A 19,011-nucleotide genomic window follows, 5' to 3' on the forward strand; every position below is an offset into this window, starting at 1 on the left:
CAAAGTCACAGTATTTGGGGGTTCTACTCTGATAGTCATTTTCAGCTCAGCTAAACTCTAATTCTCTTGCAAGGTTTGGACATGCACTAACTCACTTCAGCCTGGCTTGAGCTCACCTCATCTACATGGAGCGAACTCAAGCTTTGCTCATGTGTGTTTAACCAGCAAGTAGCCCATTACAAACACTGTCCTAGTTAAACATTAGTGCAGACTGGGTTTTAAGTAAATTTCAAACTTTCTCTCAGCTTTTCTCCAGCATAATCACACAAATCAGCTTTCATTAGAGTGCTCCCCCTTGGTGCATGCTCTTTGCCTCAGAAATACTCTGAACACCCAGAACCAGATCCAGCTTGTTTATTGGCTTCTGTGTTTTTTGTTTGTTTGTTTGTTTGTTTTAACAGTTACAGAACCAAAGACATTTTACAATCCCTCACTTGGTAACTATCAAACCTGACAGTTTAGTTCAGGAGCACCATGTCCCAGAGTCCCAGGGCTGGGTAAGGTCAGGGGCAGAGCAGTCCCAGGTTACCCTGGAGATACCAGGCTGTGGAAATCTGCATTTGTACTTGGGAGCAGCATCTGCCCCTCCCTTTCCTGGGAAAGGACAGCAGTGCTGGTAGAAGGAAAGAAAGGACTAGGATGAAGTCATCTTTTGAGTGGTTTTCCCAGGAACCACTAATGAATGTTTGCTCGAAGCTTTTATAGATGAACACTCAAAATAACACTCAAAAATAATAATATGCTCAATAATATTAACTAGCTACTTTGCTTGGGGTTTGAGCTCACAGAGATGATTTTCACATTTTTTCATTTTCTTTTCAAAGTACTTGGATGGAAAAATAATTCTTTCTTGCTCCTGCAGGGCAATTTACTTCATCAGCTTTTAAAAATACAAAAATGTGAAAATATTTTTGAAACTGTAACTCCTGTAAGTATTTGTGTGGTTGAACTTTACCATCTTATCTAGTGGGATCTCCAAAAAGCACCTATGTCTTAATTTTCACTACCTTCATCCTGCAAACCAGGCACATGGGGACTCTTCCAGGTCTCCTTCAATCTCCAGGTGTCTCAGTCCACATGGAAATCCAGCCTGTTCCTCCTCTGGGAAGTGAAGCAGCTTGTTTTCAGGCCTTACTTGCAAGGAACAAAGGATCACTGCACAATTACTGACTCAGCTGCAAGCAGGAGTGTGACATTCACTGGCAGATTCCTTTCTTGGAGATGAACTCCAGCCACATCTGCAGCTGGAATGCAGCTGGTGACCCACCCTCCATCTCTGCACAGGCAACACTCCCCCCAGGCACAGGGAGGGGAATTTTCTACACAGAAAAGAGTCAAAGAAATGCATGTTTTAATTACTAGGCATTCACTAGATGAGCTTTTAATCTAAATATTCTCTTGTTTTCTCATTTTCTTCTTTACTGAGGCATCCTTGAATCACACTATTTAACCATTTCATGGGTCTGTTCTCATGTGCATGCAGATGGATTTACAGTGTTTCTTCCCCAGATCATCCTGCAGGTAAAGCTCCTGTTACACAAAATGCAGAGCTCTGGGAGCAGGGGGAGTGTCCCAGCACACACACTCTGCCAGTTCACTGCATGCCCCTGAGCAAGAGTTGTCAGTGTCCAAGGAAAACTGGCATCGTGCTCTCCAGGTATAAATTATGTTGAATCATAGAATGGATTGGGTTGGAAAAGACCTCTGAGATCATCAAGTCCAACCCTTGGTCCAACTCCAGTCCCTTTACCAGATCATGGCACTCAGTGCCACGGCCAAGCTCAGCTGAAAAACCTCCAGGGATGGGGAATCCACCCCCTCTCTGGGCAGCCCATTCCAATGCCTGAGCACTCTCTCTGCAAAGAAGTTTTTTCTGCTCTCCAACTTCAATTTCCCCTGGCAGAGCTTGAGCCCATCGTGCCCCCTTGTCCTATTGCTGAGTGCCTGGGAGAAGAGACCAACCCCCACCTGGCCAGAACTTCCCTTCAGGTAGTTCTAGACAGTGCTGAGGTCACCTCTGAGCCTCCTCTTCTCCAGGCTAAACACCCCCAGCTCCCTCAGCCTCTCCCCACAGCACTTGTGCTCCAGTCCCTTCTCCAGCCTCGTTGCTCTTCTCTGGCCCCGCTCCAACCCCTCAATCTCTTTTCTGAACTGAGGGGCCCAGAACTGAACAGAGTTGGTGTCATGCAGCTGACTGTCTCCAGGGAGAAAGAATCAGCAGAATGGTTCTGGGAATTGTACCTCGGGACAGAAGATACTGTTTTTAGGGGCCAGTATCAAATCCTCAATCCAGGAACATCCCTGTATGGATGGGGCAAACCTCAGCCTTGCCCTCAGTCTTTGGGCATTCTCCTTCAGGGGCTTTTGGTGAGTTTGTTTGTTAATTCTACTGGGCAAACTTCAACTTAATGCTTTTTCATAGAATCACTGACTGGAAGGGACTTTAAAGAGCACTCGTTCCACCCTCCTGCCATGGGCAGAGACAGCTTTCACGAGACCAGGGTGCTCAGGGCTCTGCCCAGCCTGGCCTGGGACAATTCCAGGGAAGAGGTCAAGACCAAGGTGGATGGGCCCTGAGAGTACATGAGTATTTTGGAGAGCATATGAGAAATAAAGATGTAATGTCAGGAGGATTTGTCACCACAACCACCAAAGCATTGTCCTGCCCCTCTATACCTGTACCAGGTTTGTCCAGCTATTCAGTGACACACATTAAACCAGCCTGACCCAGGACAAAACTAACCCAGGAAGACCCCACAGAACAACCGAGGATGGTTCTTCTCAAATATGAGCACAAAGAGTTAATTTTCTAGTTCTGCAGCAAACTTCACCTGAAGCATTTGGTTTCTCTCAGATAAAAATTAGTGTATATTTGGGCCCACACTGAAAATCACTTCAGCAGAGAACTTCAGGCACAAAACCAAGAGGCAGAACACACAATTCCTTTTCTCTTTTATTGCTCCTGCCAATGTGACCACCTTTACGCAGGCACGTTGCTTTCCTACATTAAACACTGGTTTATTAATCTGGAAGCAACGCTTTGCCCTCTACCCCTCCTAAGGTTATCCAATTAACACACAATTATCCTTTTAAGACGTTTCCATGTTTTCTCTTTAACTTTTTTTGTTTTATAGATCTGTGTAAAGGTTACTTGGCAAGATTACATGCATATGACGTTAAATGGAGACCAACCCACCACTAAAAGGTAATGCACATAGAACATAATACAGTACTTTGACATCATTTCAAATAAATACCCACATACAAATGTAGTAATTTTAAATGTAACAATATTTCTTATGAATCAATACTGTAACAGAAGATGGAAATACAAGTCCCCACATCTAGGAATAATAACTTTTTCCAGCAAACAGAAATCTTTTCCACGCTGTCAATGTGAGTTCAATTTGTCCTGTTTGAGGAGCAGGAGTTGGTCCCTCCCGCGGGTGCCAATCGAATCGTGCCCCGAGCCCCGACGAGCCCCAGCCAGGCCGGTCGAGGCTCTCCTGCATTTCTGTTTGCTGAAATCACCACTGGGTCCAACATGCAAGAGGAGATGTCCCTGTGCTGCGCTCACCTGCGCCATTCCCGGCCCATTCCCGCCCCAGCCCACGGCTGTGCTCACACACTGCTTGTCTGTCCCACACCAGCCCGTCTGGTTCCCAACCCGCAGTTGGGCTTTTTAGGTTTCTTGGTTTTGTGGTTGTTTCTTGTTTTTGTTTTTTCTCTCTATACCCCTGAATTTGCACGATGAAATATCATTGACTAACAGAATTTTTTACAAGTCCTTGAATATATAAGCTCTATAGTAAGACTACCATTAAAAATGTGCGAAAGGGGAGTTCACTTTGCACTTATTGCTCCACAGCTTTAACAAATTCCAAACAGCCATTTAGTTCCTCCTACGTGACAGGACTTGGCCTACACTACTCTAAGAGTCTCCCTTCAAATGATCAAAGGCACTACTGGCAATAATGAGTGACAGAAAGGCGCTGATAGATAACACCCTATCATTGACCACTTCAGAATTTTTCTTTCTAAATGTACCACAATTTGGCACAATAAAATGAAAAAGTAACAAAACAATTCCAATTTGGAATTTAACTGGTATAGTTGTATAAAATTCTGTTAATCAATAATACTTCAACTTCCTAAAACCCAGGAATTCTGGAATTTATAGGTAATACTACTTATTTAATATTTTTCAAGTGCCTATTACTGTTTTAACCAGAGCAAAGTCAAGTTTTCTTCTTGTTACATTGAACTATTCCTAAGAATAATAATACAATATGAAAAAAACCCCAGAATTTGAATACCCTGGATTTCTTAATGAACATGGCAGTTAAAAAAAAATCAGTAATTTAAACATATAAAGCTTAACATTTTATAATAATAAAAAAAGATGCTGAAGCACAGCACATAGTTTAGCAGAGCTCCTGCTTTTTGTTGAAACTCTTTTCTAATCACAATCTAGAGCCCCCCCCAAAATCTCTGCCACATGCTGATATATAATTCATAAATCACAAGTTCCAAATTGGAGAGAGACTATGAGCACAAACCACTGCATTTATATAAACTCTTCTACATAAGGAATTAAAGAAGCTAAAGAAAAATATCAAAAGTGCACAGGTTTAACAATCAGGTAAAAAATGAGCATCTGCAATGAAATAAATTCCCCCAACCAACATTTCTAGGAGAGCACACACTGACATGACCTGGTGAGCGTTACATTTGAAGTAGGTTTCTTCAGCACTTGTAAGGTTTCTTACTGCAGCAGCACTTATAAGTAAAGCTTGTTTGTTTTACAGCTTCAGGCAGAAAGGGAAGGTTTCAGGTAGTATTTAGGAAAAGGTGTTTTCAAAAGTTAGGATCAGGTCAGTGGTTTCCATTCTGTGTGCAATGGGCCACCACTTTGAACCAGAGTGAGGAAGGCTAAGAAATGCTGTTGCACTGTTGGAAAGGCCTTCTCCGGGGACTACTCTATAGCTGAAAAATGGAAAAATAAAATAGCATTAGAAAAAAAAAAGATAAAAAACCAGTGTTTATCTCTCAATTAAAGAGCTGAACGCTGAACCCCATGAGCTGCACAGGCAGGTTAGTTGCTGAGGGTTGTTAGCTGTGGGGAGACAGGCAGTGCAGCTCGCTGGGGGCACAAACCTCCACGGGCTCAGCCTGGAAGCAACAGCTTTGCAGAAAGAAGGATTCTTACAAGTACTGAATAAAGCTTTGCTGCTCAAGCATGAGTTAACAGCAGTGAGTGCACAGGAAACGCTTGCAGTGAAGCTTTAGGTCCTCCAGAAACATGCAGGTCAGTGTGTCATGCAGGCCAGTGCAGAGAACCATCCAGAAGAGCCTGCTCACAGAGGTAGGTGATGGCTTAAGGAATTTTCCATGCTTTATCCCAACCCATTAAGACTGATACGAAAGACTTACAGCAAATGAATGTCTCAAAAAACCTTAATTAAGAATTAAAAGAGTCAGTCTTAAATATTATCTAAAAATACAAACAGCTGGATCAAGTCACTTTACACCGTTCTTCAGTTCTTCTTCTGACAGGATAAACCACAACAGTGACAGACTCAAAGAGCAGTCAGGTTGGCTTTTGTGGTTATTAAAAGATGCACAGAAATGACTGAGCATGGAAATGACCACTAAGACTATTGGCCTAACAGCAAAATTTTGCATATTGGAACTGAAACAATGAGCCAAGCCTGATAGCAATAGTCACTGCCTGGTAACATTGAAATCCTTACAGAAAATTCCAGCTAATTTGAAAAAAAACCCTCTAACAATGCATTCAATTATGCAATCTAACAATGCATTCTCCAGTTTATCTTTTTGCCATTAGTATTTTGCAAAAATACTGACATGGAAGCAGTGAAAACTGTGTTAAAGCTCCCTACCATAGTGGAAGCAGAATTTTAACTGTCTGTTGAGCAGAGAAAGTTAGTGCTCAAACACCTGCTTTCACCAAGTATTTTTAAATTGTACTTAATGCAGGAATGAGAAGAATAAAGGCCTTTTGGAAGATTGTGCAGCAAAGAAGAGAAAAGCAGGATTGAAAATTGTAAAAGATGTCTCTTCTAAAATATCAAACCTGCTATTTAGCAATATTAAAGCTCAAATTCAGGAGAATTCAGTGTTTTCTAAAAAAAGTAGTAACAGACACACAGGGCCCAGTTTCTAAACCAGAACTGCAGATTGTTTAAACTTCCCAAGCAGTGCTGTTTGAGCAACATATTAGAGTTGAATCACTTGGGTTTTCTTCCTCCTCTCAGTACCAATAGATGCAGTTCTGGCCCTGGGCTGTGCTATTCCCATGGCTCCCAGCTCTGGAGCAAAGTTCCATTTGTTTAAAGTCTCACTGTATGAATTCAGAAAACTTCCCCCCCACCCCACACACCCCCTGAAGTATCTGGGAAGCCCAAATGCGCCGTGGTTCTCCCTCCCTGGGCAAAGCAGCCGTAGGGTTACTCCCTTCTGTTAGCACTGGGCTATCTCCTGACTACCAGGCGGGGGCTGGGGAGAGGAGCAGAACCACAGCAGGGGTTAGAATGGCTTTAGGACCGACTTAGCGAGCAGTCACCGGCGCAGCCTCGCCTTGCTTTTAGTAACACTACAGGCATACAAAAGTACTGGAAAGAGTACAAAATGAACAGGGCTGTACATTAAAATAAAGTCTGAGGCTAGGCACTTCGAAACTCTGGGTTAAACAAAGAACTGTGCCTTGCAGTGCTCCACAAATTTGCCACAAGTTTAGAAGCAATGTTTTCAATCTTTTTCTCTTATGTAGGCACCAATTATGAAGTACACTTTTACACTACCAAATTTACTGTAATTAAGTGGCTAAAAAGGCCCCTTAACAGTTCAAGAGCAGACAAAGGTTTACTTGTTTTTAAAGATTAATATGTATACTAAGCTACTTCATAAATCATCATTAGCAGGATGATCTGGTTCAATTTCCTGTGCCTCCAATGTAGAGCCCTGTGAAACACATGCTTGCACATGGAATGCAGTATCTTCTGTGTACTTAAAAAACAATCAGAGGTCTGAAATACTATCTATGTAGGTTAATACTGCAAGCTGAGAAAAACTCTTTGTGACCAACAATGCCAGACCATAGTCACACCAATTCTACACATACATGTTGCATGGCTACAGTGATACCTAAAACAGGTTCTTTCCAGAGTGTCATGCTTGCAAAGAGCACCATGAAACTACAAAGATCCTTTCAGGACATGATTTCTTCAACTGTCTACCAGGTAGACAGTCTACCAGGTGGATTTCTTCAACTGTCTACCAGGTGGAACTGTCTACCAGGTAGGATCCCAATTCTTAACATTTTAAGATTTATATCAGATGGGGTAACTATTGCATATTTTTAATATAAATGTGCAAGTTTCTTCTAGTTATCCCTCTGAAAAGAGGGAAACAGAGTGTAAATAATGTACCCTACCAAGTTTTTTTCTGGCTTTTTATAGCCTATAAAAGCTTTGGAACTTTGGTCAGTGGTGATACAACAGCAAGTTTTCAATCTCTGCCAGAACAGGCAAACTTTTTGATTCCAGTTTCCAAATACTCTGCATTTCCAAGACACACCTCTAATTTTAACCTTTGCTTTTCACCACTGTGTAAGCCACAATAACAAGGAAGGTTTTTCTGTTTGCTTCTGCCTGTGAAAGCATTTACTGAAGTATGCTGCAACCCTGGAGAAAGGATCACATTTGTGCTATACAAACTACAATTAGTAACACCAGATATACTCTATCAGGTGTACTCTTTAACACTTACCATAAACAGCAAACCCCAGACATGTTAATTGTGGAAAAAGCTAATTGCTTTCCACTATTAACTTGTTAATAGCATCCCCATACTTATGCATTAGTTACAGTTAAGAACACCATAATACAATCTGTATTACCTGGTTCAACAACATACTAGTACAAGTCAACTCACTGCGACATTAGATAGTGGGGATTTACGCTGACAGTTACAGCATAAAATAAGATGCAGAATATGATTTTCCTAGACACCTGTCCTAGTCACAATAGATTTTGTATTTCTCACTGCAGAACACCTGGTTGTTGAGGACAGATCCCTCAGGCCTGTCTGCGCAGGACCGATCGTGACTTACGCTGGGGGCACTGCCCTTGGCTTTGGAGGCAGACTTTGTGCGCACCCTCTTGGCCTGCTCGTGGTCCAGCTCCAGGTGCTCCAGGCGCTGGGTCAGGGCCAGTTTCTGCTGGATTGCCATCCGCAGCAGGGAATTCAGGGTCTTCTTCTCATCCTCGGCCGCTGCGAGCTGCCGCTGCATTTCATCCAGCTGTGTGACATACTCATCACATCTGCAAGGGAACACACCGAGCTTTAGCAATGCTGGCTCCATGAGTCCCTCCTGTCCAGCCTACACCAGCACTGAGAGCTCTGTAAGGGAACACACCGAGCTTTAGCAATGCTGGCTCCATGAGTCCCTCCTGTCCAGCCTACACCAGCACTGAGAGCTCTGTAAGGGAACACACCGAGCTTTAGCAATGCTGGCTCCATGAGTCCCTCCTGTCCAGCCTACACCAGCACTGAGCACTCTGTAAGGGAACACACCGAGCTTTAGCAATGCTGGCTCCATGAGTCCCTCCTGTCCAGCCTACACCAGCACTGAGCACTCTGTAAGGGAACACACCGAGCTTTAGCAATGCTGGCTCCATGAGTCCCTCCTGTCCAGCCTACACCAGCACTGAGCACTCTGTAAGGGAACACACCAAGCTTTAGCAATGCTGGCTCCGTGAGTCCCTCTGTCCGGCCCACTCCAGCACTGAGAGCTCTGTAAGGGAACACACCGAGCTTTAGCAATGCTGGCTCCATGAGTCCCTCCTGTCCAGCCCACTCCAGCACTGAGAGCTCTGTAAGGGAACACACCGAGCTTTAGCAATGCTGGCTCCATGAGTCCCTCCTGTCCAGCCCACACCAGCACTGAGCGCTCTGTAAGGGAACACACCGAGCTTTAGCAATGCTGGCTCCATGAGTCCCTGTCTGGCGCACACCAGCTCTGAGAGCTCTGTAAGGGAACACACTGAGCTTTAGCAGTGCTGGCTCCATGAGTCACTCCTGTCCAGCCTACACCAGCACTGAGAGCTCTGTAAGGGAACACACCGTCTTTAGCAATGCTGGCTCCATGAGTCCCTCCTGCCTGGCCCATGCCAGCACTGAGCACTCTGTAAGGGAACACACCGAGCATTAGCAATGCTGGCTCCGTGAGTCCCTCCTGTCCAGCCTACACCAGCACTGAGCACTCTGTAAGGGAACACACCGAGCTTTAGCAATGCTGGCTCCATGAGTCCCTCCTGTCCGGCCCACACCAGCACTGAGAGCTCTGCAGACACACCCAATCAAACCTGTAGGAAGCCACATTTTCACTAGGGTTATGTAGGGGTGACTGTAAGTGCATCCCTTAAGGAAAGCAGTTTAGAGTTCTCCCTTAAAAGAGAAGAGAGACACCTGGAGTGTGTGTGGGGTCCTGTGACCAATGAGATGCTTTGGTGAATGTGAGGTGACTGGGCTAGCCAATAATGTCATGACATGTTGGATGTGAGAGGATATAAAGGTGTGGATGTTACTGAGAATAGAACTACTATGAGCTATGAGGAAACTGTCTGTGAAACTCTCTCTTAGCTGAATCTCTCCTAGATGAAACTATCTTGAATAAACGCTCTTGGAAACTCTCTAAGTTGTAAGCCTTCTGATGCCTGCTGTGCCTGAGCTCTTCTGACTGTCATTCACGCTGCCCCCTTACTCAGGATAAGGGGACCCCAACAGGGTTATAAAACCCCACACTCAGCACTTAAGGTGCCTTTTGAGTGGAATGTAATGAACACCTCCCTGGAGGAAGGGGGTACAGAGCCTGATGTAACAGTACCCCTGTCCCAAGGGCAGTGAGATGTTCTCTCACAGCGAGTACAACCCACACAGTCACATTACTTTTGTCTTATACAGAGACCACAGTGGTTCTAAGCCTCAGGCTGTAAAGGGCAGGAGTGCTGTGACATGGCCAGTGCTAAAATGGCCTTTAGCACCAGCTGACAGCACCTGAACTTTGTCATTCCTTACACACCAACTCACAGTAACAAATCTCCAGTGGTGACTGAACAGCACTGTTAAAAACAAGCATCTTTCAGAATTCTTGTTTAACCCACTCTGATTCCTGATGTAAAAGTTCTATAAGTAGTGGATGTTTTCTCAATAACAAGTGGCCTTTATGTTATTGTTCTCACCATCAAAATCAATTCTAAAACAATTAAAGGAACCAAGAGTTTCTGGGAAGGTTGTGGGAAGCTGTATGAGTGCCTCAAGCTGTTCTATCCTCAGTCATTGTCACTGAGCCTGGAAGCTGCTTAACTTGCACCATGAACAACTTAAAAAATTAACATTGTTACATGTGGATGCATATTTATTGCACAGAGACAGTAATGCATATTGGTAGAGAAATAAATATTCATAAGTACCAGCTGGAATTTACAATGGCCCCATCTGTAAAATACCACTTCTTCATAAAGACAAAAATATCAGCAAAGTTCCTTTTAATATTGAAATGGAAAAGCCCCTGACTTTAAGGGATATTTATCATCATTAAGTAATATAATGCAGACTGGGAAAAAAAATCACCACAAAACAAAGCTGCATTGATATGCAGATTCATCAGCTGTGCTCATACTATCAAGCCTCAAATTCTGCTCTCCCTGACCTTAAATAGCAGGATTAGGCCTACATTCTTAATTATGTTTGCTTGGGAAGAGAAAAAAGAAAAAATCCAACATTTTATTTTTGAATGCATGTAAAGATTAAACTGTAGCCTAGAAATATTCATATAAAATACTCATATAAAACTGCATGAACTATAACTGCACTGGAACTTCAGAGACCAAGAGGTTTTGGTGAGTTTGGGTCCTCCGCATGAGTGGCAATCTGTGCTCTCACATCTCTGGGAATCCTGCTCTGGAGCTCCTCACAGCCTCTGGGTAGCCCAGGGGAAAACCAGCATGTGAGGGGTTTTCCTTCTAAGAAAACAAACCCGGGAACCCAAAACTGCTGGAAGCCCAGCACCTGCCCTTCTCATCCTAGCCAGAGGGATCTGACAGGGCACAGCCAATCCCTCCACCCCAGGGAGCAGAAAATTCAGGGCCAGATCTTGTCCTGTTTATCCATTTAAGTGCTGGAGTGGAACAGACTGAAATAGCCCTGGGAAGTCTGAAAAGACCAAAATAATCTGGAGGGCATAACAGTGCCCTGCTCCGAGGGAGGGTGGCACCAGCCCCAGGAGGAGGGCATGACCACAGAGCTGAGCAGCCCACAGCACCCCACTGACCCTTCCCTGCTGCTCCAGGGTATTACAGAGGGTTTCCTTCCCTTGGGGGTGGGAGTGAGGCACAGTCTGAAGGTTTCTGGGAGCCTTGAGGGATGTGACGTTTCCTTCCAGCTTTCCAACACACTCGTGACATTTGAGGTGAACAGCCAAGTCTGGTTATAAAGAGACCTTTTTCTGCCCACACCTCCAATCTGATTCCTTGCAAGCTCCACTGTTGCAAACGAGGGAAATGTCCAGACAGTGTTACCAATTCCTTGAGGAACAGAATGCGATTGCTTCAGGAAAAGGTGATGTGGTATTGGAGTGACCTGTCCCTGTTCCTCTTATTTCAAGCTCAGTATAACCCTCTCAAAAGATCTAGGCAAGGTGAAGTTATTGGGAGGTATTTCCTCCCCTTTTCCAGCTTCTTTGTTGCAAATCCAAATGTATCTGCTTTTTTTGTACACACCGGGAAGTCAATGTAGTTCCAAAAATTTCAGCTCAGTGAAGCAGCATCAAGATTGCTGCTGTCTATTGATTTGAAGTGCCAATCCAGGCTACCCACGGGGAAGGGGCGGATCTCTTCCCCTCAGCCCATTTAGAACAAAAAGAGATGATGAAACAAAGCCATGGCAGTAAAGCAGAGCAGCGACTTTCTCCATGGTCTTGCTCATGTTCTGATATCACTCCTGCCTCCTGGTCAAGCACAGCCAGTGGTGACAAAGCCAATGGCTGAGGGGTGACACAGACAGATGCCTGGCACAGTCTAGAAGGCAGTAAAGCCTTTCCCATGTAAGCCAAGCTATAATTAAAGCCAGGATTTTGACTCCAAAAGATGATTGTAGCAAATTATTATCTCATCAAGCTTCCTATTAGCACAAAGACTTACAACATCAAATGACTGTCCCTAGAAATGATAAGGTATTCACTATTTCAAATACCTAAATTAGCTTTCTTTTTTTCCCCTGTGTTTTCCATAAAATTCTATTCAGGGAGTTTTTCCTTCCTTTCCAAGACAAGGGAAGTGTTACCAGTCTGAGAGCAACTCTTCTCACCTGTATAGGAGGGAACTGGGGAGAGGCAGGGATGTGTTAACTATTCTGCCTACACACTGTCCTGTATCCTGAACCTGGTTTCCTGATCTTTAAACCTTGTTCTGGTGCGAGCATGGCTGTGCAGGGTCAGGGAACACCACAGTGCAAGGCACAGCAACCAATCACGGGAACAAAGGGGTGAGAAGTTTCCTACGAGTGGCTGTAGAAGGACTGGAATCTGCCCCACTTCCTTCCTGCTGCTGCTACTGACTCCCAGTTTAATCTTCTCACACTGCCCCCCACCCTCAAAACCCAACAAGTGCCTCCCTGAGCATCTCAGACGGCACAGCCCCTGGCACTGCTTTAGCTGGCAGCAGTAGCTGTGGCAGCACATCTTTGTGCTCTCTCTATGTGTATTTTCACTGCTTTGCAGATAGAACAATAAAAGCTCCTTCCCTTTTACAATTTCATTTGCCATGTGCTAAACTACTTCCCAGCTGTATATCTGAGAAGGTCAGAATAGAAGATGTCTTTGTTTTAAAAGCACCTTTGAAAGAAAATAATTAAGCCTGCATGCTTTTAGGAAGAATATGAAATTAGCATAAGCCTGCTGTATTTTCACACATTCACAGCTTCAAGTGAGTAGTGAATATAAGGCTTTGATGTTGCCCATTTTCTTACTACTGGCAATTAACAACAACAAATCAAAGAGGCTTAAGGAAATTCTTAAAAACACCACCAGCTGAAACAAGTATCTACACAGGGGAAATATGCACCCTAAGTGTTAAATATGATGAGAAATAAAAACTAAATACTCTGAAATGCTCTCTGAAGCCAAATTATTGAAAAACCTAACAATGGCTTGTGGCATTTTCCACAGATGCATCCCACTTGCCTCCCACAAACACCAGTTTGTGCCTCAGTTCTACAGACCAGTATATGTAACCTTCAGCATGCACTAGTTTTAATACCATTTATAGCTAAATTCGCCAGTGAATCAAGCTCTGTTCCAGAAAAAAGTGATGTAATCAAATGCACCTGGGCATAATTATACTTTCCCCTCTTCTCTGCAATCAATGAGAACCACGTGACAACTTCCAAGGAAGCAAGACAGATGTGACTGAAGGAGGCATTAGAGAGAAGCATCAACTACTTCCACCCACATAAGAAATCCAAATATGGAGGATTAAAATCACAATTCCTCAGCTTTATTAAAAACTGGGATATGTATTAGCAGAGACACAGCAAAAACGAGATGTAAATGGGCACTGACTGCGCTTGGCTGTAGGAAATCAGACACCTGCTGTTTCTCTTGATATTAGAAATTAATATTAAAGACTGATTTTTAACACCTTCCCCTTACCCCAACCCCTGGTGAAAACCAGCTCATGTGCAGGGAAAGCGATGGTTTGTGTTACCAGAGGAACACAAGGAAGAAGGTTATGGCAGCAATTTTGCTACACTTCTGTATCACAGAATCACAGACTATTCTGAGTTGGAAGGGACCCACAAGGATCATGGAGTCCAACTCTTAAGTCAATGGCCCACACAGGGGATTGAACCCATGACCTTGGCATTATTACAACCAAGTTTTAACCAAGTGAGCGATCCAAGCTCCCATCACAAGGTCTCTTCTGCTCTGCCTTGTGTGGCACGTGTGGTGTACAGAGATGGGCTCCTCAGCACCCAGGGGAGACCTGGAGTCAGCCTGCACACCAGCTGGATATTTAGGTGGAAGAACAGAAGGTTGGTACTTGGTCTGACAGCAGAAGACAGGCACGTCTTCAGAAACCAGCTAATTTCTGTGATCTCACACAATCTACCTGAGCTGGTCTCCTCTGGAGGAACTCAAACTGGACAGAGCTTTGCACAGCCATAAAACCAGATTTGGGTTTTAAAAAGCTGTGAAGCAGAAGTATTAAAAAGCTTAACCCCCTATGAGCGTGTTCCTGGCAGGTGAGTTTGCCATGTGCACAACTCCAGGTGCAGCTGCTCCTGAACTCACAGACCCAAGGGCAGAAGGGTCAGGATCTTTGACACATCCTTAGAAGTGCACTGAGCCCATCTCTGGCCTGGGTTTGCAGATCCAAATTTCAGTACTGTACTCTTCAAGAAATCCTGAACAACAAAACAGAGCACAGTTCCTAAAGGAGGCAGAAGAAAGAACCCCAGGACAACCACAAAACCATGGCTGAAAGGCAAAGAGTAAATGTATCCAATTCCCTCACTTACCAGAGGATCCCAAAGCAACACCTGAGCACAGAAACCCCAGTGGGAACGTGGCACTATCAGGCTCAGCCCATCCCAGGGGTGCCAGGGCTGCTCTTTGCATCCCTCTATCAAGGGCCTTGTTTACCACCATTTGTGATCTCCAAGCTTTGATCTCTCTCTCAAAAGAGAGCTCAAACATGTCTGTGAGAGCACCTCCAAGTCTCTGCAAACACCTATGTTACCTCTACACAGAAATTCTACTTCTCAAAACAGAGAATAAACAGCAGTAGGCACAATATATGGTTTCCCACAGTAATATTCTCCAGGTCCAGGTATTCCCAGGTGCAAAGTCACCTGAGCAAATCTATCCTCAGTCTTCAGTTTTAAACCTTTTCCTTTCAACATCCCAGATTTAGGCAGTTTACAATTACAGATAAGCAAGTTCAATCCAGGGACTATGTATGGAAACTTTAGTCAATTGCTAATTCGTAATTAATTCCTCAATACCTTGCACCAAAAACTCACCTGAGTTATATTATTTGAAAGAAATAAAACCTGTGGCTTTTATTTGCACAATTTACTGTGATTTTCACTATGAATTGTTTATATCCAGCTACAGTTTTCTAGAATCTTCATAATCAGCCATGTGTAATCAATGTCTGTTAATAAAAGCTAATAAAGAAAGTAATCAGATCACGAATCTCTCCTGTAGTTTGAATCATGTGGAAAAAATTTTCTGCACTGAGAGGAGCAACCAGACCCTCAGTGCCAGGCATGACAGCTCTTCTCAATTTCCACCAAAAAAACCTCTCAAGGAGAGATTAATAAACTTCTGTGGCAAATGCCCTTCCCCTAGAATTCAAAAGAAAACACCTTTATTTTTTATATTTAAAGGTTAAAAATAATAGTCCTATGCCACTAGATTAGAAGTGTAAAGCTGTCACACAGGCAGAACATTTTTCCCAGTTCTTCACTGAAGGAGTGGCCCAGGGGATGGAAGATCTAATCCCAAACTCTTCAGCTATCTCCACCCCACCCCTCCCCACCCAAGCTGTGCATGTGCTTTGCTTTTTACAGCCTACAAGCACTGACACTTCCTAGGAATTGCCAAACAAACCCAGGGCTTGCCAATCTAAAATACCAGGGAGAGATGTAATTGCTGCTGCAGTGATCTCCCCTATTTTAAGGTAACTCCCTTTCCACTTTGGTTAAAACCAAAAGGCAGACAGGCTGCCCAAGAAGAGCTGCCACAGCCTTTACTCGGAGGAGTTCTCTGCACCAGTTATTTCACAGGAATGCATCCCATGGCTCACTCTCCTGCACAGCAGAGTTTGAGCAGAGCACCAGGCACAGGGAATGTGGTGTGGACACAGCTGCTCCCACAGATCCCTGGGAAAGGAGTGCTGCAACCCAAGCCCAGGGGCTGTCTACAGGGAGCACCTCCACCAAAACTGTCTTAAACATATCCAGCATTACTTGTAGCAGACACTTTAACTGCCAGACACAGTCTAGAGCAGGCACATCAGAGCTATAAACAGGACTGTGTGCACGACATCACTTGTGGGGTTTGCAGCACGCCTACAGGACAGTGAATGCCTCTGTCCTGCCTGGATGTCTCCTTGCTTCCACGTGGGTGCTGGCAGCCCAGGCCTTCTCTGTCTCCAGACATCATTCATCACTTCTAGACCTAGCAGCAGGAATAGGAGGCAAATGCTCTTACCCCTGTCTGGGAATCCCATTCTGGAAATTTTCAAAGTCACATTTTCTGTGTCTGGCTCCTCTGACCATTTATCCTACAGGATATTTTTAGAAAGTTGAATACTTTACCATGTGGAGTCCAGTGCAGAGACCCTTTAGCTGAAACTCTCAGTCCTGGGAGGATTGCACTGTTCTCCACATGGATTTAAACTCCTCTATATTCTGCAGGCATTTGATGTCCACCAACACAAGAATATTTTCCCAAATGCTTTGAATCCTTGGAAAACTGGCAAGAGTGTGACTCCAAGCCGCTGTTTGTATTCATTTGAAGCACCTTTTCTCCATTAGAGAATGACAGCTAGCTGCTGGTTTCTTATGTGGAATCCTGATTTTGTTCCTCTATCAAAAGCATTATCTTGTCATTTTCATCTCTTGTTACATGCCCACAGTTTCCCCAGTATGTTCTAACAGTTGCCACTTGTCCCCTTGCTGACTTGTTGCAGTTTGTCTCTCCCTTTATTTACTGTTTATGGAACACAGGAACATGGGGATGGCCACTAATTACATCTGGGCACACTTTTTTCCTGCTTTCCAAAGCCTTCTGCTCTGCTAGAAGTTAGAAGGCTTTTATGTTATTTTAGAATAAAATAAAATTCTTTATTTCTTTATTTTAGAAGAATGAGAAATGTCTGTTTTCTTACTTCCATTGCTTCTTCTCAGGCTCTGGAAAAGAACCAGAGACTACATGAAGAGCAAAGTTGAGAAGCCTGTACCTTTCACCAGAGGAGTGAAGTTGTATCCTAAGTCACTTCTCAGAGCCACTGTAAATCTGTCAGGGTTTATTAGGACAAATGCAACTTCATATGAACATAATAGTTTGGTTTGGTTGCCTGACTCTCAACAAACATGCCAGCAAGAGTCAGCTGGACTGTTTGTAGCCTCCTTTGCTTCACCCTGTACTGGCTGTCACACAGAAGGTCCTTCTGGAGAAGTGATTTTTGTATCCTCCATGAGGGCATGTAGGACTGAACATGCAAGGTAAAGAGAGAAGAAACTTGCAGCCTATATCAAAAGACAAAAAACCAGCAAGAGAATAAAAGGAAAGAGGAAGGTCAAAACCCATGTTGTATTTGTACTGTGTATGTTTTCTGCCATTTTCTATATTTAGTAGGATTTTGGAAGGATGCTTACTCAAATTCTAGCAAATTAAACTCAAGGAAAACACTAGTTTAACAAAATAAAATAACCTTTGCTTTTTAAAATGCAAATTTGAGTTTAAACTGCCTCCTTGCTTAATCCGTGACAAGTTTTCCCGGTGCACTCTTTCCTTGGCTGGGAAGGGATGGCCATGGTGGCCTCCTGCCCTGGATCTAATGATCCTCCAAGGACCTGAACCTGAACTGCTGGTGGATGACTCTGTGGAGTATACTCAGGAAACTGCAGCTTCAGAGGTGTTCTCCAAACAACCAGCAGAAACCTACAGTTTTCTTCCTCTCCCCTTCCTCACTGAAAAGTTATCTGAAAAAACCCTCAAGCTGAAATTCCAAGTCATCTTTTTCTCATCTGTTTTGACTCAGTATTTTTCCCCCTGTAATCAGTTTTAAGAAACCTGAGCTCTGATTTGCTTGCAAGGTTGAATAACAAATTGCTTTCAGGCAATCCAGACACACATCTTAAGCCACAAGACAAGGAAATCATGCTTCACTCCTACCTTAAATCATTAGAAAACTGGATGTATTCACTTCAAGTTCCCCCAAAGCACTTGGGAGCAGCTCTTTGTCTACCAAAGAAACAGTCTTTCTTCTGACATATTTCAGAGGAGGATGAATTAATTTATGTAAAATCTGCCATTAACCCTCCTGCTCACACTTAAGTAGGGATTTATATCTTCTGTGTTAAAAAAAATCTTCCAGTTTTCTTTGTCTACTAAATGGCAGTTTAAAAAAAAATAATGCAAAGCCTACCATCAAATATGTTTTGGAAGTCAAATATTTTTGCCAGAAAACACAATCACCAGCTGCTGGATCTCTGCTCCCTACATCACTCTGAAGTGTCCTGAATACCATCAAGCCCTGGGATCCCCTGTTCCCACTCACTGCTTTGTGCCTGCTTGGTGCTGGTGGTCACATTAAACACTGCAGGGCACTGGTGACAGAAAACTCAATACTCAACACCTTGAACTTGGTTCACATACACTTGAACAAAAACCCAAGTGAAGTGAGTTAACTGCAAATATGTGCTCTTTGTACATTACTCACATCTTGACTTATTCCTTTGTACAACAACTTCATTTTAGGTTGTCTGGAGTGCTGCAGCAGTCCCTCAGTGCTGGGAGCTGTTAATCTCTGTTGTGCAAGCCTTCCCTTGTCTCCAGCTGAGGTCTTATTGTATTTTCATTACTTATTAAAAATAGCTGGTAGTATTGTCAAATTAGTGGGATCAACCTACTTTAAAAAGGAAATTAGGTCAGTTACTATATTCATGCCCAGCCTCCAACTCTCATGTATTGTTACAGCTCTCTTGCATCCTCCAAGATGGGAGTTTTCCTGTGGAAAACACATATCTGTGTGCAGCAGTTTGCTTCATCCCACACTTGAACACAACACTGAAGCAAACATGGAGAGGTAAAGGCTTCATGACTCGTTACCAACCTCTGCTGGTACAAAGCTCTTGGCTGCTAAAAGAGCTGCTCCATTAGGAGGCTGTTCGTGACAGGGAAGGCAATTCAGGCTG

General features: G+C 43.7%; 1 protein-coding gene across 2 annotated transcripts in view; it reads right to left on the reverse strand.

Annotated features, from left to right (window-relative positions):
* Positions 1-2,930: 2,930 nt before the first annotated feature.
* BICD2 (BICD cargo adaptor 2) overlaps positions 2,931-19,011 on the reverse strand; it is an 81,883-nt gene continuing 65,802 nt past the window's right edge. Inside the window, exons 7-8 of one of the 2 annotated variants that reach the window (XM_071550937.1) lie at positions 8,135-8,345; positions 3,731-4,986 (exon numbers count right to left, since the gene is read on the reverse strand). In XM_071550937.1, coding sequence (XP_071407038.1) covers positions 4,981-4,986; positions 8,135-8,345 — 217 coding nt within the window. In that variant the 3' untranslated portion in view covers positions 3,731-4,980. Of the gene's footprint in view, positions 8,346-19,011 lie in introns of both variants that reach the window. The other variant, XM_071550936.1, reaches the window with a different exon arrangement.

The sequence above is a fragment of the Pithys albifrons genome, chromosome 3 (assembly GCF_047495875.1).
Source record: "Pithys albifrons albifrons isolate INPA30051 chromosome 3, PitAlb_v1, whole genome shotgun sequence".
In the NCBI taxonomy this organism is placed as follows: Eukaryota; Metazoa; Chordata; class Aves; order Passeriformes; family Thamnophilidae; genus Pithys; species Pithys albifrons.